General features: G+C 42.2%; 2 protein-coding genes across 7 annotated transcripts in view; one reads left to right on the forward strand and one right to left on the reverse strand.

Moving 5' to 3' along the window:
* PTPN14 (protein tyrosine phosphatase non-receptor type 14) overlaps window positions 1-8,030 on the forward strand; it is a 123,812-nt gene extending 115,782 nt beyond the window's left edge. For all 5 annotated transcript variants that reach the window (XM_032989567.2, XM_032989568.2, XM_032989565.2 and 2 more), the window contains one exon: window positions 1,187-8,030. In XM_032989567.2, coding sequence (XP_032845458.1) covers window positions 1,187-1,315 — 129 coding nt within the window. In that variant the 3' untranslated portion in view covers window positions 1,316-8,030. The remainder of the gene's footprint in view (window positions 1-1,186) is intronic.
* A 1,251-nt stretch (window positions 8,031-9,281) lies between these two features.
* The window catches only part of SMYD2 (SET and MYND domain containing 2), a 30,164-nt gene continuing 16,583 nt past the window's right edge, over window positions 9,282-22,862 (reverse strand). For both annotated transcript variants that reach the window (XM_042789291.1, XM_042789292.1), the window contains 7 exons: window positions 20,533-20,600; window positions 18,656-18,758; window positions 16,200-16,310; window positions 14,292-14,412; window positions 13,303-13,477; window positions 11,739-11,847; window positions 9,282-9,684 (listed from right to left, as the gene is read on the reverse strand). In XM_042789291.1, coding sequence (XP_042645225.1) covers window positions 9,604-9,684; window positions 11,739-11,847; window positions 13,303-13,477; window positions 14,292-14,412; window positions 16,200-16,310; window positions 18,656-18,758; window positions 20,533-20,600 — 768 coding nt within the window. In that variant the 3' untranslated portion in view covers window positions 9,282-9,603. The remainder of the gene's footprint in view (window positions 9,685-11,738; window positions 11,848-13,302; window positions 13,478-14,291; window positions 14,413-16,199; window positions 16,311-18,655; window positions 18,759-20,532; window positions 20,601-22,862) is intronic.

A 22,862-nucleotide genomic window follows, 5' to 3' on the forward strand; every position in this document is an offset into this window, starting at 1 on the left:
GAATGAAATTTGCAGTGATTTCTAACGCTTTACCTGATGGACCTCTGTTTCACATGACTCATTTGGTTTTTAATTTGGACCATTATAGGGTGCCTGTGCCCCAGTGTGCTCGATGGGGTTAGGGATGTACTTCACCGTGGATCTCCTGATCCATACCCACCTACTGTGCTTTAGTTCCTGTTGCAGAGCATTTTCAGGGCAAGTGAGTGAATTTCTTTTGGAGGAAATTAAGCTGGAAGATGCTGCCTTGGAGAACACCTAACGTGTCCCAGCTGTTAGTGGGCCTTCAGTGGATGGCAACAGACCAATGCTGGCCCGAAGTCTGAAAAACATGTACTGTGGATACGGGGTCCTCGTTTCACTTTACAGGTGTATTTCTTCTGGAGCATTATTTGCTAGCATAGACTTGGCTGTGGGAGGGCAGGTGTCAGAGTTGCTGGATCTTTGGTGACAGTGAGTTCCCTTCTCTTTTTGTGGAAGGATCAGTATATTTGCCTGCACTCCTAATTTGCTCTTATGATCCTGCTGCCTGCTTGCCATTTGAAAAAATCTCTCAGATCCTCCCTCTATGAATAAGTTTGACCACGGATCAGAGTGCAGTATGCAAGTGGCCACGGGGCCTGTTGACGCACTCAGTGGTAGAGACTGAACTGAGCTATATAATACTGGCTGTTTAAGTTTTGTACTAGACCTTCCTGATATATCTAGCTTTTAACCTGAGATTATACAATATATTTGGTTTATTTTGCTGAGTTGAAAATGGGTATGTTGAAGCAGAAAAAACTCTGAAGAGAAGCAGCCCTTTATTAATGTGTTCAGTTGATGATCGACTGAGAGGTAATCAGTGATACACAACTGGAAGACAAGTCTTTGGTCATCTGCCCATTTACATCAGTCCAGAAATTCCTATAAGCTTTAGGGGGGAAAGCATTGCATACACAGTAACCTGTATATATTACTGTAAAACTCCTTGAAATGAATCCAACCCAAATCATTCTATGATTCTATTAAAGTTGTTGGGAAAAAAAAAAAAAAAAGTAGCATTTCACTACAGTTGGTTTTAATTCATTACATTATATAACTGCAATACAGTTTCCTGTGTCAGATAACTGATATTTGAGACAATGATTGTTTGATTTTAATGAACCTACATCCTTAAGCTCTTTTTCTCTCCTTTGTTTTACAGAAAGTGGACGTTCCTGTGATGCTGAGACACCTGCGGGAGCAGAGAATGTTTATGATCCAGACCATAGCCCAGTATAAGTTTGTCTATCAAGTGCTTATCCAGTTCCTGCAAAACTCCAGACTTATTTAATCTTTTCAAGCATCCCAGACCAAGCTTTGTGGATCTGACTGAACCTTACTGATGAACAAGGGGAACTGCCTTGACAACACTGTGTGCATATATTGCACTTTTTAAAGTTGTCTTGAAAGTAAGGAATGATTGTTCTTTACTAGAGTCTCCCATGGATTATTTTATACAAGATATAATTTATTTTTCTTGGAATAACTTGTGAATTACTTTAATAACTTTTAAAACTTATAGTGACCTTCAAATTGAACCACATTTGACGTGACTGGTCTGCATTGTAACATGTCCATAAGGAAAGCAATCCTTTGTAAAGGTAGTTTTTACTGGCTTTTATTTTGCTACACAGCTTCTGAAACGAACAGTTATTTGGCAGTGGGCTTTTTCTCACATAAGAACATTTTGGGTGTAAATAGATGTCTTCCATGGTAAAATCAAGATCTGCTACATGTCAGCTCCACCTCTGTATGAGTAGAAGCTGAGGGAACACGGTCCTGGAGCAGGAAGACCTGAGCCGCTGCACATGCAGCAGGGCACGTTACAGAGGGCACAACCACAGGACGTTGTGAGGGCAGAGAGTTTTGGGTGCTAAACTGTTCAAATTCCACAAGAATTACGGTTTTAGATTAGTCCTGGAAAAAAAAGCAATATTGGATCTTACAAACAAGGCCTTTGCTACTGTCTGCAATCCTTGAAGGGATTCTTGAGAGTTGTTGAAGCAGTGCAGGGTGGAGTGCAGGGACCCAGAGCAGGCTGAAGTCAGTGAGTGAGTCTTTCCAGTAACTCTGGTGGACTGTGGGTTGAACAGCAGAGGAAATTCAAGTAAATGCAGCTGAAAAAACCCTCAAATCAAGCACCTTCTCATTAATTACATGGAAAGTTTTATTGCCTTGAGCTCACCTCCCGTAGAAATGGAATCTCATTTAAGTTAGGCATCTGCAGTTGCCTTAGTCTCACATGTGAACTATTGTCTTCAGCACGGTAATCCTTTTACTTTCTGCTCATTTGAACTTTGTCAGAATGATCAATATAGTCTTTCCTCCAATCTCTAAACAGTGACCCTTGAACTTTAGCTCAGTCTGTCTTGATTCTTCCCTCATCACTGTCTTGTGTATGAACATACAGAGCAGTCTTCCTTTTGGTAGTTGAGGCAAACCTCACTTTGTTAGGGTGGTTTTTGTATTAAATTGTACAGGTCCTCTCTCTTCTCTCTCTGGTCACTTTGGATTCTCCCCCCTATTTATTATTACTGTTTTATCCTGGTGGTGTTCAGGGATTCCAGTTAGGATTAGGAGGATGTTGTATAAATACATAAAGGAGAAACAGTCCTTGCCTGAAGTTTACAGTCAGAACAGAAAAGGGAAACAAACCTCATTCGCTGCATAGCTAGGGCACAGATTTTTAACTGGCTTGCCCTAGGCCAACAGTGAAATCTGTGACAGGGCTAAGAAAAAAATCCATGTGTCCTCTAAGTACCTCAGCAGATAGACCTGTCCTCCTCTCTCTTCCTCATCCTCTGTCCCTCAGTATCGGCTAGCTGTTTTGTACAACTTACTGCATATCCCTTTTTCCAAACTGTTGATTTCACTGGAGTAAATGGGGTTATGAATTGCCTTGCAGTGTGTGCATGGCAGCATTTCCTTACAGTTGTTTAGAAGTGATAGTAACTGCACTTTTAAAAATTTTTAAAAGGGAAAAAAAGAAAAAGCTTTAGCGAGTTGTTGTGGGACTCCCACGTTGTTATTTCTGGTGTAAGAGAGGGAAAGCTCCTGCACTGAGGTTGCTCCCCTCCTCACACTGCTGAGTCCTCTTCCCACTCTTGCCACCCCCCTGTGGGCAGCCCAGCCCTGCTTTGACTTGGCAGTCCTGCCTGATGGCGAGAGAATGGGTCAGGCTGGAGAGGAGCCCTGGAGGCCCCCGTGCCAGCCCTGCTCACCCCACAGCTTGCTCAGGGTCGCATCCAGTTTCAGAAATCTCCAAGGGTGGAGGTTTCGCAGCCTCTCAGGGCACATGATGCAGTGCAGTTACTCTGTCATGGTGAAATTATCTTTCTTGGCATCCCTTTCCCAGATAAATTTCATCTTTCAGTCTCATCATCGTTTCTTTTCTGTTGCCTCCCCACCTCCGACCCCCTGGCCGATATGCAAAGGCCCAAGCCTACAAGCACTCTCAACTCCAGCGCTAAAGGGACCTACGCACCTACCTTTCCCTAAAATCCCTAAAAACTAAGGCTCTGTACCAGAATGTTTCTTAAATGTATTTAAAACTGTGCTGTGCCGATTTGGTAGTCTGCAATACAGGCCTAACAAGGTGACAAGGATTCTGGTGGAGACTTCTAGTTACCAACAAATCGTGAGGAGCTATTTAGCTGTAATATCTTGACCATGGTCATTTTAGGGATCAGCTGAGTTTTCAGTCAACTTCCGTTTTCCTCTGATTACTTCTGCCAATGCCAACATATCTCCTGTTAAATTAGCAGCAACCATTTAAAGTCTTTTCAGCAGCATCTGCATGATAATTGCAGAGATGCTTTATATCTGGGAAACAAGCCAAGGAATAAACCTTGAAGCAAAGTGTATTAAATTAGTTATCTTGTTATAACTTTTTGAATAATTTCCTAATGATGAATTAAGTTTGAACTCAGATCTGTCAAGTCCCATTGCTCTACTTGGATGTGAGAAGTAGAAAATCAGGAGGGAAAAGAATCTGTTCCTGTGTTGTCTTATTCAGCTGCTCTTGGATGAAACGTATACTTCTGTTTCTGCAGTGAGCACAGGAAAGTTATTGCATAAGAGAATGTAAAGAGCTGTGTTTGAAAGGAAGAAAATTAAGCAAATGTTTTTTATGCAAAGATGCATCATAGGTGTCTTAGAAAAATATTAATTAGAAAATGGCACCAAAAATCTTTTCCAAATTAAGTCAGTGCCTATTAATGAGCCAAATAAGTGGCCACATAGTAAACAGTCATTTCCAATTAACTCCTAACGTGGCTGGTATGGTAGATAGAGGCCAATGTGACTCACTTTTTCCCTTTCATTGTCAAAGAATGGTAATTTTAAACTTTTCCTTTCATCTGACTTCAATGTATTTTTTCCTACTAGATTTTATCTTGACTAGATCTGCTAATATCGTGAATTGGGCTGGTACACGTCTTCAGAGGTTCCTTTCCACCCCAGCTTGCAACCAAACCTCAGCATGCCGATGCTTTATGATTGAAATGCGATACAGTTTTGTAGGGGAAAAACTGAACCTTCTGACTTTGAACCTGTGGTAGTTTTATCAGACCGAAATTGCCTGGGCAGTATTTCCTCACCTTTAGGGAGGGACAGGAAAATGCATTTTGCATCCAATTTTATTAGTCATAGCAGGAACGAACACATGAGACTTAAAGCAAAATACTGTTTACTTTGTCCCACGGACTTTAACAGCAGAGCCCTTAAGTGGAAAAGGAGGACAGTTTGGAGTTGCTGTATGTTGTGTTGCACAGCTTTTTTAACATCAAAGCATGACAGTGGGTAGGTTCTAAGACACCGGTTTCATCCGTTTGGAGTAAAGTCTGGATTGAAAATCTTGAAGATGCATCAACAGTCAGTGAACAGAGCTGCTGACACAAGCAGTCTTGCCCCAAGGCGCCCATGTTGCAGTCTGGCACATTCAGCCTACGCTCCCTGACTCTTTCCAAGAGGGAACGTGGAGGGGATGAGGAAGTCTGACTTGGGAATCCATTGTGTATGTTTTCCTTTTTGTGCCCTCTTCACCTGTATTTTACAACCTTTTTTTTTTTTGTTGTTTTTTGTCTTTAAACTCTTACCGATGATAGTATTGAGGTTGCTGGTGTCGAATTTGTGGTCAAAGTTACGGTCTGAGCATTTCATGCCTAACGCTGCCCGATCAGGGAGGGGAGAGATGACAGCTGAGTTCTGATGCTGCTCAGGGCTGTGCGTGTCCAGCTTCCATCCTCCTCGGGCTGCACTGGAGGATGGGGGGCATGAGCTGCCCAGGTCCTACTTGTTTCAGCTCCTACAGAGGGACCTTAAATGCTCAGCCTTATCAGAAATACCTTTTCCCTAAACTAGCTTCAGCTGTCAGGAAACACATCTGTGAGAACTTATTCAACCTATTGCTAATGCAGTTCTTTATAAAGGACATTTCTGTTCCACTTATTTCAACCAGTTGCCTCAGCTACAAATATTATTAAATATTTGCATGATTTCAAGAGCTTTTTTTTTGTTTGTTTTTAAATTACTTTCTTGTAAGCAGAAATGCAAATGGCAAACCATAGGTTAGGAAAGAATGAGTAAGTCTCAGTGCTTCAAGAGAGATGGTCATTTTAAGCTAATACACTATTTTTTTGATCCAATGCCTGCTCTGTCTGTGTAGCCCACAAGCGACTCTAAAACAAATAGTGATGGGCAATCTCATACTTGGATACAGCACACAAACCTGTGGGGAAAATTCGGCAGCTACTGACTGTGCTGCGTTCTCAACAGCTGACTTCCCGCCGGTTTCCTGGGAGGAGATGATGACTGAATTAGCTGTTGTCAGTCTCACTAACAGTTTGTGAACTGTGTGCTCAAAAAGTGGAAGCATCAGTCTGTCTGACACCTGCTGCAACAGCTCTCATGCATCACAGGGAGGTCAGAGCTAAACTTTGGTGCTTGTCTGTGTGGAAAAGAATGCTTTACAACCAGAGAGCTAGGGTAGCACCCCCTGCATGAAATAAAGGATGCATCATATTGAGGGAGCAAATGCCAGAATTGACCTTGAAAGGGATGCACTCCATGAAAACATCATTTGGCCACCTCTCTACAAACCCGGATATAATATAAATCTGCTGATGTGTTGTTCAAGTCATATGGAGTTTGGAGATGGGTTTTGATGCCAACAAGAGAAAGGTTGCAAGTCCAAAACCCCAAGTGCAATTGCCCCCCAGCTTGTTCTTAACATTCTAGAGAGGGGTTTCCTTGTAGAATCTGGTGCTGTGGGAACTCCAGCTGCCCTCTGAGTCTTCAGAGAGGAGGACATTATACGTGCAGCCCCACGCAGCCTTGGCTTGCAGGGACAGTGACTTGAGGAAGGGAAGAGCTGGCTGCTAGGGCGGCGAGGCAAAGAACAGAAGATGGAGGTCTGAACCATAGATAAACTATTGTTAGAGTGTGAAACAAACATTTAGTGCACAGGTCAAAAATAGCAGTGTGTATTTACTTTAAATATTTATATGCATTTTGTCAGTGCTTTTAGAGGATGTTAGACTACAGTTCTGTTGGTTCCTCTCAGCCTTTTTTTTGGCTGGTGTTTCTTTGAAGTGTTGTTGCTTCTGCTTTATGTGTACCCTCACTGTGAGCTTTCCCCATGCTACAACAGCAGGACTTTGACATTGCAATGTGAACTGGAAGTCAGTAATTAAATAGCAGCTTTCCCTGAGGAATCCCAGCACCGTTTAACAGCAAGGGAAAGACTAATACTTCAGCTGATCCCTGAAATGAATGCAGTGCACTTAATAGTTTTCCAAATCATCTACATAAGGAGTCAGTGCTTCGGATGCTCAGGTCCAGGTGTTTCAGGGGCAGCGTTCCCTGATTAGGCAGGCAGGAATAAAAGAGGAAGGCTTCCCACAAACGACTCCTTACTTAAGGAAGAAACATTAATGCATTTAGAAGAGGGAGAGGGTGCTCAGCCCCTCTAGCCCACCTGGCAACCCATCCTTTAGGGGCTTCCAGAGGCCAAAGTTATATCCTGCTCTCTGTGCTTGGTAACTACCGATGGAGCCACTTCCCATGAATCCCATTATCTTCGCTTTAGAACCCTTTAATCCTCCGGCCTTCACAATGTCCTGTGGTGGTAAGTTCCACAACTTAATTATACATCACATCTACAAGACCTTCCTTTTTGTGTACGTTAAATGAAAGTATATTCTTGCTGCTACTCGGTCTTTAAACAGAAACAAATCTTTAGTGCCAGAAACGCTATTAATAGGGTGTTTCTCCTGTTGAGATTGCTCCATATGGAAAACAGGTTTTGCTCATTCATACCTTTCTTTTGCTATTTTACAAAGGAAAAAAGTTTACACATGCAGATGACTGTAATATTCCCATGTATAATTGTGTGGGACGTGTTAAATGAAATAATATGTTTAAATTTGATGTCACTGGATTTTACTGTCCTGTTTTACTTCAGTATTTTGATGCTTCCTGTTTTATTTGTTCTGTAATTCTGTACACAACAGTTTAGCACAAAACAGTGATCTGAATCTCACACCTTCATTGTACGTACACATTTTGTAGAGAAATGAGACATCAGTTATATGCCCTTCCTGCCCCCACTCCTTCCTCTTAGGGCTAAATGGCAGAACTATTCTATGCTATTGAAAGCCTTTTTTAAAAAACAAACAAACAAACAAACAAACCTATGCATGCTATTTTATATTCTAATGTATTATTCATATCAGTACATAAGCTTATGCTTGTCAGTTTTATCTTGTGTATAGAACTGATTACTTTTGACAGTATTTTTGCACTGTTTCTTTTTCTTCTCTTTTTATAAAGTTCTATTCAGCATTAATTGACTGCAATAATTTTTTACCCCTTTCACTGCCTTTGTGTAAATAGTTTCTTATATGCTTTTGCAAACATGAGAATGTCTTCAGTCACTAAGGTTTTTTGGTAAGGCTGTCCTTCATATTCACAGTATACAATAAAACATTTTTTTTTTTCAAGGAAAACCATGCTTGTGTTTCCTGTACCAGCTTAAGCTTTTGTATTTGCACCTACTGTGCTGGTGTTCGTTTCCCATGGTAGGCCCAGCCAGGGCCACAGTGAGCTTTGAAGAACCTCCTGCAACCAGCAATCCCAGGTTTCACAGGGACAAAGCTCCTACAGGTGCTCAGGCCGGGCTCATCCTGTTCTTTAGTGCTGAAGTAGAGTCTGGACTGACCTTCTGAAATGAAGGTGCCGTTTCCCTCGACAAGGGTTTACCTGACAAGAGAAAGTTAGGATGAAGAGAGTCAGCTGGTGCCCTTGTGCTAGGCTGGGCTGTAGTAAAGTGGCCTTGGCTTTCCAGTATCATAAGATCTGGTGCAGTTTTATGTACTCCAGCAACAATTGCTGGCTAGAGAGCAATGAAAGCTTTCAGCAAAACGAGCTGACAAACCCTTGTTCTGGAGCAGTTTTATTTTCAGAGCAGTGCTTGCTTATGAGAAAAAAAATATGATTAAGTTCTTAATGGTGATGTGTTCTCTCTCATCTCATCATACTTTAAGCTGTAGTTTTACTGTGCAACATATTTCAACTTCAGTGCTGCAAGTACACAGCCACACTCTCCCTCCTCTATCTTTCCCCATCCTTAAAAGCAATCTCCTGCCATTGATCTAAATGGAGAAAAACAAAAACCACTCTGGTCTTATATAGGGGCAGAAAAAGCCCAGCCCTGTTTTTTTTTTTCCTCAGAAAATGTCCTTGTTCCTCCATTAAAAGTAATTGCTAACATATTAACAGAATAGTTTTAATCCACTGGAGGGAAAGGTATGGCTGTAAGGAAATACAAGCTCTCCTCTATAATACATTCACTTTAACTTGTAAAGGGGATCAAAAAGCCAGAAGTTGCACAGTTCATGTCTTGTGCAAGCCTTCAAGCTCTGAGGTAGGTGCCAGCATTCTCTGTACAAGCCCTGGTGAGCTCTAGGTCCTCCCAGTGATGAATCCCCACCTGCCAGGAGCAGCACTGGGCCTGCAGCTTCACTGCCTGAGGGAGCAGCGGTGGGTGGCTCTCCTGCACAGCACACAGAATTCATCACCCCCCTTTCTCTCAGCTAAGCCACTGCAAACAAAAATGATTTGTGAAGAGACGAATTAGATACTAAGTCACAACAGAAAAAGTACAGCTTTTGCTAAATAATTTGTCAGATTAAATGAAACAACTTGGGCAAATGCAGATGCCACAAAACTATTGCACCCATGTACGTGTACAAGTGGAATCAAGAAGGGTCAACACCACTTTATTTACTTTACACAAATAAGATACACATTCAAATGCGTAAAGAAAAAGATGACCATTTTTGCACATGAGCTGTCAAAAGGCATAACCTTGAAGAAACGAGGGATGTTTCCTTAAAAAAAAAAAAAGGCAATTGTAGATGTGTGGAAACTAGGAACATTTTGCAAGGCCTAAGTGTGTTTGTCATTCCAATTATAGGACAGAACTGTGTTCATACTCTACCGCTTTTCAAAGCGCTCCTGAAGGTTTCCATAACAAGGCTTTTTAAATAAAGGTTTGAAGGATTGCATAGTTTCAAAGGCTCAGTGGTCCTCTAATTCCTTTTTGATCTCTGAAATGTATGGATGATCTTTCCCATGTGCTACTTCCATGATAGCAATTGCCTATGAAAAGAAAAAAAATATTCACACAATTGATTCATATATAACACCAGGCTATAAATACTCTCTTTAGAGGTTTGAAACAGTCTGACACCTCTAGCTACTTTTTGTCCCCTTGTAGTCATAAACCCAGTAGGAAATAAAATGAAATTCAAAACTAAGTAATAAAGGTTTTACATTCAGAGACTACGTCTTTCATCTTAAAGGATCCCAAAGCACCTTTCAAAATTATATTCCTGACAAAACTACTTTGAATGCTACCAGCTCCAGGACAGAAAACTGTAAGTGGGGTGGGTAATATTCTGGCAGAGGACTTAGCCAGTATCAAACCGACAGAGTTCTGTTCCTACCAATTTATCCTTCAGCTGTCTGACAAGCAGGCCTGTTGCAGAAGTTACGCTAAGGCGCTTCAGGCTTGATTCTGTGAGCCCTCCGCATTTCCAGGGGCCACCCATGCTTTACAAGGGAAACAACTGAGTAGACAATCACTAAGACAAGAGTGGGGTCTCATCAGATTTGGACAGAAGCTGCTACGCCCAATCCCCTTTTCACCTACAGCCTGCTCTGACCCTAAGAGTGAATGTTTCAGGCAGCCAAACCCACTGACTTGCAGTTTCCTGCCACAATCCCCACTGGACCAGATTCCCACTTGAGAAAAGGACAGCAGTGGCCCCAGACGTACTAAAAGCCAGCAGTAGATTGGATTGGAAGAAGCAAGTTTGGAGTAAGCCTGACAATATTTAAAGACCAGTGTTAAGATAAAGCAAGGAATTGCAGCATCCTAGCCCCCCGAGCAGTCAGTCATTTTTCTCCTCAGGAAACTTTTATGGAATTATGCTCTTATATTTATTAAGACAGTGCAACAGGAGCCTTAGGTTCCACCTCAGCAGCAGTGAGAAATGACTCCGTTTCCCCTCCTGCCCCAAAGAACAGAGGGCCTTCTGGAGGAGCTGCTTGCAAACTGACAGAGAACAATGGTTTTGTTTTTCCACTAAATCCCAAATATCAGGGGCTGGGATAACTTTGGGCAGTTCCTGTAGGCAGTTTTGGGAAGTGAGTCATTAGAAAATGTTTGTGTTAGGAAGCTAACTATGCCAACAAATCTACCTACAGTTCCCAACCCTCCATCCCAGGTTCCTACTGGCAAAAATCCCAGTTTTAGTCAAAGCTTTAACACCACAGCAAAGGAAAACCTGTGCTAACTTTAAACTAGGTAACAGTTAAATTTTAGAGCATATATTCTTGTAGTATCTTTCACCATGGCTGGATGGCTCTGTTATTGCTGGCTAAAAACTTGTCAGCATCTAAAAAGGGGAAAAAAAAAAAAGAAAAAAAAAATAGTGACATTCCACACCAAGCCATTATATGCTACAGTAGTCACTGATGCTTAAGAAACTAAAATATACCTCTGTCCAACAACAATAGGGGAAGAAAGTCAAGAAACGTGGTACAGACTAATAAAAAAAATAGAAGAACAAAAAACTAAAGAATAAGGAACAGACTAATAAAAAGGGGTGAAGAAAAATGTAAAACCAAATGCTGTATTTGCCAATTTCAGCCTTACCAGATGCATTGAATTCCCTTCAGCTATTTAAAAATCAATTGGTTCCAGAACCAATAACTACCAAAAACACGCCTAGTTTAACTTGGATATAGAAATCACAGACTTCAATGAAACACTGTGTGCCTTCTGTAAGAGCAAAGCTTTTTTTCTGTCTTTACTTAGCAAGTGAGGAAAAGCTAGAGTTCTGCTTCATTTACACGAGCACAGCTCTAGCTCTGTGAAGAATGTATAGCAAATGTTTAAGCATAATGTTCACTCCAGCTGCTGCTGGAGTAGAAGTCCACTGTGAAAAGGTAAGAGCCCTTGTATGCGAGAACAGACCTATGCTGCATCTTTGGAAAAATCAAAACTGAGCCAAAAATCCAGTAACCAACTATATTAACACATGGTGCATTTCCTACCGAGCCAGGCTTACTGACAGAGAAGCACATAGTGTTTCAGTGATCCCATGCCTAAACTGGTATTATTAATGAAGAAACCAGGAAATAAATACCCTCTTCAGAGCTTTAGCTGCAGCCATTCTGTTCTCCAGCGCCATATACAGTCTCCCTAATTTCAGCCACATGGAGGCAACGTTCAGCGAGTAGGAAGGATAATGTTTACTGCAAGAGAGAAAGAAATTCAGCTTTATCAGACCTGGCAGTTTCACAGCATTTTCCCAGCCCCCGTCCCCCTCTCAGGGGGCAAGAAGCTGCCTTTCGTTGCCCCTGCCCATTCACTGCCCATCCCCTCTGCCACGACTGCCAAGAGTCAGTGCCAATTGTGTCTGGGATGGGGACGCCTGTCAACTGGGAATTGAACTGAAACCACCATATGCCTCCGAACAGCTGTCAGATGGCAATGACTTTCTGCCACTAGTTTTAATCTAGCCAGCTACAGAAAGAGACTGCATTGTTACAAGTTTTTGGAGCCACCCTACACCCGCAGAAGTAACTCTGCCTATTCCACAATAGTTGGTCTTTAATGGAAAGCGAGGGGCCCTCGGCAGCGCGTACAACACACATGCCGTTCTGTACTTGCACACACGGAGCCAGCGGAGTCCGGTTCAGCAGAGCTGACCTGGAATGCCAGGCTCGGAGCCAGAGGAGCTGGGCAAGTCCCAGAGAAGATAAATAGTACTGAGCCCCCAGGGGGGGAATGTTGGCTCTGTCTTTGTATCGCTGCTCTCTGCCAAGTGATCTGTGACTTTACGTTGGCATCTGCTCCAAAGGGAGAGCTTTACTTGCACTCCCCCGAGCTGGCAAGAAAGTCATGTCTCAAGACAAGAACCTGCTTGGGAGATTCATGGCAGGATCAGATACAGCGCGTAACTGGCTGGCTCTAACGAACGAGAGCACTGCTGGAAAAGCACAGAAAAATTTATCACAGTATTATTTTTTTCCTGCAGAGGCTGTGTGCTGTCTTGCCCCACACAGGGCTTCGGCCTGCACGGTCTCCCACGCCTCCCGCTCTAGGGCAGGGGAGATCAGGGCCATGGGCACCCACGGCCCCCGAGCGCAGGAGCTGAGCTCAGGGGACACAGGGCACCCACGGCCCCCGAGCGCAGGAGCTGAGCTCAGCTCCAGCTCCCTCTGCTGCTCAGCCCCAGCCCGGGGCCAGGGCTCTGCTCTCCTGCCACCATGACCACTGTGCAACTGCAGAGAGAAAGGACTGGGAGAGGGCGGGGGGCTGTCGGCAACACCAGGCTTTGCCTCCATTACCTTACACAAAATATTGACCGCAGATGCATTTCGAAGCTCTGCTTTAGTAAAGGATTAGAATATTCAAAAAAACCCGGCATTTACCTAGCTAAGCAGAACTAGCAGAGTACCCAAGGTAGTAAACTTACTCTGAGAACTCAAAGCAAGGACTTCAGAGTCACCTGCTATATATTGCAGACCACATTCTGACAGTAACAAATCTGTCCCAGCTTTTAAACATTCCTTTTTGAGCAGTGATGTCATGGGTAGTATGCTTATACCATTCGCACTGAGAGAAGTGATCTCTGTCCCAACATGTCTCAATTATCCAGATTACTGAATTAGAGCACTAAAAAAAACAGTGAGTCTCATATTTACCTGTATGGTCTGATAATTTTTTGCCCGTAACGCAGTGCACCTTCCCAGTCCTGCACGTAGAGACAGACACCCATGGCCTGATACATCATATGTAACATATAAACATTACTGTCTTCAAACACTGCACCCATCTTGTCCAGGCTGAGTTCACAAATCTCCAGTAATTCACTAGGAGGTATGAAGAAGTCAAGGAACCCAATAAATAGATGGCCTCTCATTAGACAACTATTGGGTAACGCCAAAGAAGAATCAACTTAAACTTGTTCAGAATGGTTCTGAGAAGTCTTCATTTCTCTCAAACGGCACCAAAGCATCCCTGCTACAACCCCAGAGCTACTCTGAGAGCTATTTTATACTCAGAGGTATTCTGCTTACGAGATTATTCCTCCTCTTACTCAGATATCCTACAAAATTAGCTTTCAGATTTAAAAAGCAACGAAAAAAAGCGGCTTTCCTGCATCACCCCCGCACCAGCAACGTGTCAGAAGAAGGGCGAGTAAAGTTCCCCACGCGGTGAGTGCTGAACCAGGCATGGGACAGCCTGGTCTGCTTCTGCCCCAGTGAATCTTGCAGTTTTGTCTACATGGCAGCGCTGTTACAACAGGCGGCAGGCTCGTGACCACCAGCAATAGCCGCAGCCTCGCATGGAGTCTCTCAAAAGGGGGCAAGGCTAGAGCACGCTGACACAGGCACTCACCGAGGCTCGCTCCAGCCTCTGGCTTGCTGCGTGGACAGCCGTACGCTGCGCTCCATGCAGCTGAGAGCCGTCCACAAAGGAACGCACACAGGGGCTCATGATCCCCCAGCCCCTGCAGCGGTAAACTGCCCCTTGTCTCCACAGACTGCTCTTCAGACACGAAGAGGACAGAGGGAAGCTTAACTTCTAATGGTCACAGTATTTCTCCTGCAGGTACTTCTGAAGCAGTCCAGCAGGTAAGATTTTTAGGTCACGCACCAAGCCGGCAGAATCAGGGTGAGACAAAGGATATATTTGTACTGTTTGGCTCGCCTGAATTCCTCAATCACATTCCTGGCATATTTGATCATGTCCCGTACAGTCCCTGCTGATGGAGGATCATTCAGCTTGCGGATTTCCAGTTTCTCTTTATCCTGAAGGAAACACAATGGATGTTATAAATGCAGGTTCCAAGCCCTACAACTAGAGATGCACCTGCTACACAAAATCGCTCTAATAAAAAGACACAGATGGGAACTTAAGCTCTTCAAAGAATGTAAAAACAAACGTAGAATGTGCACCTGCAATTTTTCTCTAAAGCCTTGGCTGAGAATCCTAGAATACTCTGCGCCTTCCAGTTCATCTGCCATTCTCGACTTTCATGAAGTCCCTTTCTTTTGAAAGATCCAAGAGCTTTGCGATTTTGTGATGAAAGCAGTTTTACATAGGAAATTTCACTGCTTCCGAGAGATTAGGGATTAAAACAAATTTAGTTTTAAGGCTAGAAAAGTCCAAATACCTTAGGCCTGCTGCCAAGTGATAGCTCAGTGGAAAAGGAGATGATATTAAATACAGAAAAGGATCCTTCATATCTACAGGCAAAATCCCATTTCCACATATTTTGTGTTTTTTGCTGGACAGCTCCACTTACTCTTATCTTTCTGTCTAACTTCCTCCTTCATGAAGAGTAAGTCAGCTGCAATCTGCAGACAATTTTTTGCTGTTTAAGCCTCATATTGTTGCTAGATTTCTTTTTCCTTTATTATTTCATCTGCCAGCTGAGAGGGCTACAGGGGACTCTTTCCAGAGCTGAAGGAGGCTGAATGACAGGTGATTCCAAGAGTAGCACGTTGTTGGAAATCACAGTTGAAATCCTGGCTTTGTTAAACTCGGTGGCAAAATTACCAAGGTAACTGTGGGGAAAAACACAACTATGGTATCAACAGAACAGCCTCAACAAGAATACTGGGTACTATTTGGAAAAAAGGTTACGAAAGATGACAGCATTTAGAGGAAGGAGATGCTTATCTGGTCAGTTTGGCAAGCAGCTCTTAGAAGGACACCTTTGTGAAAATGGGAGGGGAAATGAGCTGGAACTTAAGGATCACATTATGCCAGTCAGACTGATCTTGGCTGGAATGACAGACGAGCCACACAAAGCTCAATTCTCCTAGGACCTTCAGTGAAGGAGGTCCAAGTGGTTGCACAGGCACAATTGTTTCAGTATCTGTTGGGTTTGGGTACCTTCTTCTCCCCCCCCACCCCAAATACTTTTCTTCAAAATAATGAACACCTTTTTTTTAAGGAACATTGTCTGGATGTCTTTGTCCTTTGAAGGGCACCAGGTGTTATCTAATGAACATATATCTGGCCTGCACATTACAAGGAGCTGTGACCTAGGACCAGCCTGTCTATCAGAAGACCAATATGATGCCATGGCAGGAAAGCCTGTTTTGCAGATTCTGCTGGGTCTCCAAACTGTCCAGCAGTGTCATACAACACCACCTAGAACTGTCCGAGATGTCCCAGCCAGGAACTGCAGCAGGACTCCATCCTAGAACAGGACCCCAGAAGTGCCCCAAGCAAGAATCACCCACTGGGAGTTGACAGAAAACACACAGTTACACAAAAACAAGTTCTGAGATAAATTCTTTTGGCCAGGTAGAGTAGGCACAGTATAATTACTGACTTTTAACTAAAGTTTTCATCTTTTCTTTGTAGCTCAACTTTAAACAGGCCTCCACCAGGAAATTTCCTGATGTGTCATGATTACAGCGGAAAGAATGAGTATCAGAAAGTCTCCTAGGCAGAAAAACACAACCACCCCCCCTCTCTATTATCCTACTTTCCAAAATGTAATTAAAACAGATAGAATATTACATCTAAGGACCTGGATAGGTGCCTTGACAGTCAGAAGCACATTTCACACCAATTTTATTACCTTTTCTTCCGTAATGCACTCCCTGCAATCACAATTAAAGAAATATGAGTCTCTTAACCGGTCATTTCTGTCTTCTGTAGGATACAACAGGTCAATATAGCTGGTAAAAACCTAGACAGTAAAAACACAGCAGTCAGTGAAAAGCAGTGTAACTATACATAGTTACCACTACTAGTTCTGGTACATGGAGTACGGTGACTACCTATTCATGCAACTTGAGGATCCCTGCAGCCATATCACCTGTCTGTTCCCTTACATTCCAAACTTCTCAGTAGCAACAGGAGTTGCCATCTGTGAATGCAATCTGACACGGAAGTGTTTCCTTTCCTATTCATTATGGAATTTCCCTCAAATATTACCCTGGCTTAAACCCAGGACAGCAAGATTCAGGTGTGGATAAGGAAGCTATCACAGCATAAATCTCATGCTCCTGTCAGACTACAAAGAGATGCCTACTTTACAGAAGTAAGATAACGACTTCAGGTATCCAGCCTGGGGTAAATTACAGTGGCCTGTTCTTTTGGAGGCTGGAATCTCACACTTTTTGTTCTGAAAACGTACAAAAATTGGAGCAAGAGCAGTCACTAGTAGCTTTAGAAACTTAGGACAAGACCATTAGCTCTCTGAAGAGAGAAACAGTGCTCTAGTTCTAAGAGAACTAGTATCGGATTTACTTCAGCAGCAATATTTTAAAGCAAAGAAAACCTGCTTTTGAACATTTTAAACACCCTTCACATGCACTAAGTTTTCTTCTACTTCAACTGTCTTCAGAAAAGAACCCCTGCAACTAGCTGTAATACTCTGCTTTTAAAATGAGATCTCCCCCAATAAACATGTCATATGCACAGCACATTTAATCATTCTGCAGACCAAGGAACAGCTTTAGTTCCATTTCCTCATTTATAATTCTCTGAAATGTTTTGCTCAGTCTTTATGCTGCAAGTTTCTTTATTCTTTAAAGTACAATGGACATGTAATTTCATACAGTACATGTTCTTCTTATTCTGTGTGATCTCCCACTCCTCTCCTCCCTTCCCTATTTTCAAAGCATGCAAAATGCAGGAACCTTATTTACAGCAAAAATTTCAAAAATGTTGAGATGCAATGGCTATATTGAACCTGAAGATGGAGACACAGGCCATAAGACCGTATGGAGCACAAGCAAAACCAGGAGCCCACATTTATAAAATTTTTAAGTGTCAGAAAAGCAAATTCACAAAAGCGAGGAGGTCCTGGAGAACTGATGCAGCTTCTAAGACACAACTCAAAGATGCCAAGCAAGGTAAATACTCCACATTTCTACCTCTCACAGTAAACCCTCCCGAAAAAATCCAGGATTCCACCATAAAATTCCGAAACCAGGATCAGCCCTTGCCCATTACCAGAATGCCTTTGCAGTGACTGCCAACATCACAGACAAATCATCATTAGTAAATGGCATGAAAAGAAGTTGCTCACCCGAGTCATTCACCCTTGGCTCCAGCAACTAAACTGGCTTTGTTCATAATGGTAAACAGTTATAATCCAGAATAACCTCTCTCCCCTTCTTCAAAACCAGTACCACATACTTCAGAAAGCGGTAAGAGTTATCAAAATCAAATCTGAACTTATTTTGCCGAGCATTAACCTTGCCCAGTAAATTAATACTAACAAATGAGCCACTGAAACTCTATGCAAACTCCATCTCCAGGGAGAATGTTGCATATCTTCATTCCCTGCAGATATTTGAACATCCTCCTCAACTGTTTAACATCTTTTTTCTGTTTGGTTTTTTTTTTTTTTTTTTCTTTTAAAGCAAAAAGCAGCTCTGCTGCTGAAGACTCCCTATCAAGTTCATTATTTGATTGAGAAAGTTTCACAGTAAACCCAAAACCTTAGTCAATTTCACAGAGTTTTATCCATCACTGTTCAGCTTCACCTAAAAACACACACTTGTTCTTCTGCAACATCCCAGCAAACACTGCTGAGGTGATATGACTAAGTCCCATGTTTTGTGGACGTTCTGTCCAAACAGAAGTCAGAGGACTTATCTGTACCCATTCACCTTGTTTATTCTGGCTTCAATATCAATACATTACTATTATACTGGGAATTATTACAGCAGTAATAACTTGCTTTGATCTTGGAATTTCAAAGCACCAGCCAAACACCAGTAAACTCAGCCTCATTTTACAGACAGATAAACTGAGACAAGAGCCTGGCAGAAACACAGTGACCGCTGCAGGTTCCCTTCCCTTGTTTTAGCACAAAATAGGATACTGCCTCCGAGAATCACTTCCATCCTCCAGAGCCACCCCAACTTTTCCAAAGCAACACCTTACACTTCTTTGAGAAACAAGTGATCCTTCCTCACAATTATTAAATTGTCATCTACTTGAAATAAATTCTGATAAGTAGAACGGATCCTACTTCTAAGATGCATGCATACAGAGTACATTCAAACACAGAGCATTTACCTCTTCTCCAGGCTCAATCTCTTTAACAGCTCTGACTTCAGCCAAGGTCCCCTTGTAAGTTACAACAACATTTGGGCAACAGCTATGGTTCATCAATGCAACACTGTAAAAGCAGAAAAGTAAACCTTTTTTTTTCCCTCCCCACCACCAAGAGCAACAGGCAAAAAGTTAAGTACCACTTAGTAAAACAATTATTGAGCCAGGCTCGTTCTGTAAGCTGTTTTTATTCTGAGGCTCAACACGAAGGTAACCTTGGGAAAATCTGTTGTACTGTTATTTATTCCAATGATATGGAGAACGGCTGTGCTAACGAATCATTACAATTTTTAAATCCTATTATTGCAGGACTAGGCAAGTGATTTTCCATTCTTACAGCGGTGTGGGACAGCTGACAGAGGCATTCACCATAGCTTAACTATCAACATCCTATTTAGGTACCTATGATAAACCATTGTCCTTAGAGGAGAAAGAAAATCACATTTAACCTAAAGAACAGAAGCAAATACAGGAAAAAAGTAATTTGCTGCATCACAATTTAGGATGGGTGTTAAAATTTTAGTGGGCTTCTGTGCGAATGTAAACAGCCTCCACGTTTGAAGTGGGAGGGAAGAGATCTCCATCTGTTATACAAGCACACGACTTGCACAAAAACTTGGGACTGCCAGAGAAAAGTGCTTCCTCTTACTACCAAGCTTGAAGAAAGTGCAATTTGCTGCTTATCTGAGATAAAATGTAGAAAATCTTAATTATTTCTCTTCCCACCTAGCAAAATAGTAATTGTCTCTTCAGTCTTTTTAGCTCACAGGCGTAACTATTAAGTAGGAAAGATCTGGCTCTTGCATGGTGGGAATTTACAAAGGATGGTGTTGGACATGTTTCCAGAACATCCTGGTTTAATGCTCTCCTCTCCCCACCATGACTCTGACCCTGGGCATTTCAAGGCCTTAATTTCCAGTCTGTAGATCAGGGATACGGACTTCAGACAGACCTGCCTGAAGAAGGGAGAATCTGTGAAGCAAGGACCATCTGCTACTGTCTGCATGCATCACTCAGCAAAATCAGGTCCTGCTTCAATTGGGCATCTGCAAGTTTCAGATTATTTTGACATAGATAAGCTACTAGTAATCTATGCCTCACAAGGAAGTCAACCTAAGCAAACACTGATAATACTTTCAGTATGGGGTTTGCAAAGAACAGGGGCAGAAAATATCCTCCTTTGCTAGCACATTGAGTGGGAAGGACAGACTTAAAAGGAAGAAATGTTCCTCAACCTTCAAGAGAGCTGTGCTCCCCTGTACACAAACTGCAGTTAACACTTAACATCTAGAAATTCTCTGTAAAGCTAAGAAGCTTGTACATATTTTTTCCACTGTCATAGCAACATAAAGCATTGCAGTTTTTAAAACACCTGAGGAGGCTGAAAGTAGTTGTAAAAGGGATTTACTGTTTGCCGAGCAACAAAGGTAGAAGGGATGCTGTTCACAGAACACCAGGTAAAGGATTATACCCAGCCAAAACAGAGAGTTGTGAATAGAACAAGTCACCTACAATCCTTTTCATTTCAATTTGATCATTATATGATGTCCCTGTCCAGAACCTGCTAGCCAAGTAAGTAATTGTTTCCTACCAACCTGCATATAGTTCACAATCTAAGCTTCAAAACAAATTACAAGTGCAATTTTGGCAAAAGTACCACATTTTAAAGAAAAACTGCTGTAAATCATTGGCTACATTTTATTAGCTAATCAAAGATATTTAAAACAAGACAAATTAAGTGTTTAAATTTCCTTCAGTAGAGATCTAATTCCATACATGTGTAAGATCCTTTGTTTTTAAATAAGTTAATTTTAGTTTTTACAATATTTAAATCAACCTACTCAGGAAATATTGCTGATCCCAAATGAGAGAGTTCTTCATCTTCAATTGTGAAGCCATTACAGTTAACCTAAGGAGAAAGAGAAAGAGGCTCCTGGTCAGCTAAGTACTCCACACTCACATGTCACATTCTCATACTTCAAAGTCAATTGCAGTAATTTGCTTACAATTTTACTTCCACCTCACCAGTACTCACAGGGAGCTATACAACATCTCAAAAAGTGAAGTGAGGACAAAGTCCCTATCCAAAGCAATGTGCAAAACACTAAAGAACTGACAGTCCAACACTTGCACCTGCTCAAGGCACATCTAGTGAACTGCTCCTCAGAAGGCCAACCAAGAGAAACGGGGCTTGAAAAGAGTGGTAGGAAATGTCAGACAAAGCACGACCACTGCAAACACGAAACAAAGCCTGACACTGACAGGGCAAAGAGATTTAATTTGGCTATGACAAGTAAAGGGCCAAAGCAGAGCTACACACGCGAGGAGCAATGTGGGGATGGATGAACAGCAGCAAACTCAGCCGGGCTGGGGCAGTACAGCGCTTTGATGGAGCACATGTTACAGAGACCTGCCACAATGACATCTGTCATCAAGGGCTGCACATATCAGCTACAGCTAAAGTACATATAAAGAACAAAGGCAGTGAGAAAGACTTGAACCTAATAAAGACATAGAATAGGGGGGGATAGAAAAAGGACAGGGTATGAGAGGAAGTGCATTCTTAATTTAAACAGACACAGGATCAAAGAGCTCGTTCACAAATCGATTTGATTCAAACAGGTTTTAAAACCCCCTCTCTCTTTTATTCTCACTAAACTCAAGGAATCTTATAGGAGTTTCAGCTTTGTTTCATGTGGTGTGTGTGACTAAGTGACCAAAATGCACCTCAGTCAAGTACTTCATTCCACTTTCACTGCAAGTCACATATATGACAACACGAAGAGAACCCTCTCCACATTCAGCAACATCTCCCTACAACCATCAAAATGTTCACAGAAGCGCCAGTAAAGCACTAAAACAACTACTAACAAGTAGCCAAGTCCAGCTGAAGCTACAATGGGTACAGGAACAGGCAATCAAGTACAGTGTATTTGTTCTGGAAGGGCAAGAGTTGACAACAAACACTACCAACAGTGATATGCCCCACAAGCTGGAATGCAGCTCAGACTGCATTTCAGAAATATGCAAACACTTCCCAAAGCCACTCCTCAGGTATGAACTTCTCAGGATGAGTTCACGATTAAAGAAAGTGTCCTGTTTCTCTGATTCACTCACCAGTATCTTTGCTATCTTTGCTTGATCTTTATCCTGCTATTTTTAGCAAGATAGGATCCAAAGGCTCCCTGTCTCTCAAAATGAGCACGTTACCACGCTAGCCAATGTATGAGCATACCTGAACCAAAACCAAAGTGTAATTGCTGAATACAAAAACAATAGGAGGGAAAGATTATAGCAACAGCAAGTAAGGACATAAGGCTACAAAGGCTGACACGAACAACAGCTTGATGGTTCTGAATCACAGGGAAATATTTAAAAATATGTAGCAAGTTATCATCAACTCCCCTCCACTAAGCAAGAGTGGATTGATTTTTGAATCACTGATTTCACCAGATGAATGCGTGACTGAAAAAGGCAACGTGAAAGGAGTAAAGAGACAACAGCGAAAAAACAAGAGTTTGAAGTTGTTTCCAATGGTAGAAAAGAGAACGTAAAAAGGGAGGAATAAAATTATGCAAGGTCTTCAAGGAAAGGATGAGATGCTGGAACTTGAGACAAGAGAGAAACTGTTTGAAGAGTATGCCAAGGTGAGAACGAGAAGGAAGAGTGCCAGTCTTGAGAGCTATGTTCCACAGGGACAAACGAGAGTAGAATGATACCAACAGCTGGGGAAGAGAGCAGTAAAAGGCAAGGATGGTTTGGACAAAAATCGTTGCTCCACTCAAAAGGACCGATTACACTTTAGCTGTGTTGAATAAGAAACAACATCAGACAAAGTCCATAAAAAGCAGTGAGCAAGGAGTCGGAGGTATCAAAGTCCCCAACGACTGCCCTGAGCCACAGGGAGAAAGAATGCCAAATGGAGGAGCAAAGTAGACAACACAAGGCCAAAGATAGCATTGAAGCAAAACAAAGGAGCAGCAGCACATCCACACTATTGGTTTTAGGTCAAGTTAACTAATTATTATGAAACTTGTTTGTAGATATTAAGTACAGACATGCCTCCCCTTCTTCTAGAAAGACTTACGCTGGGGCTAAAACCTCAAAAGGTTGTGTCCTGTAAAACACTTCTGAGGAACATCTAGATGACTTTTGGGGATTTTAGTTCCAA

This window comes from Tyto alba, unplaced genomic scaffold (genome assembly GCF_018691265.1).
Source record: "Tyto alba isolate M040663 unplaced genomic scaffold, T.alba_DEE_v4.0 Super-Scaffold_16, whole genome shotgun sequence".
Lineage (NCBI taxonomy): Eukaryota > Metazoa > Chordata > Aves > Strigiformes > Tytonidae > Tyto > Tyto alba.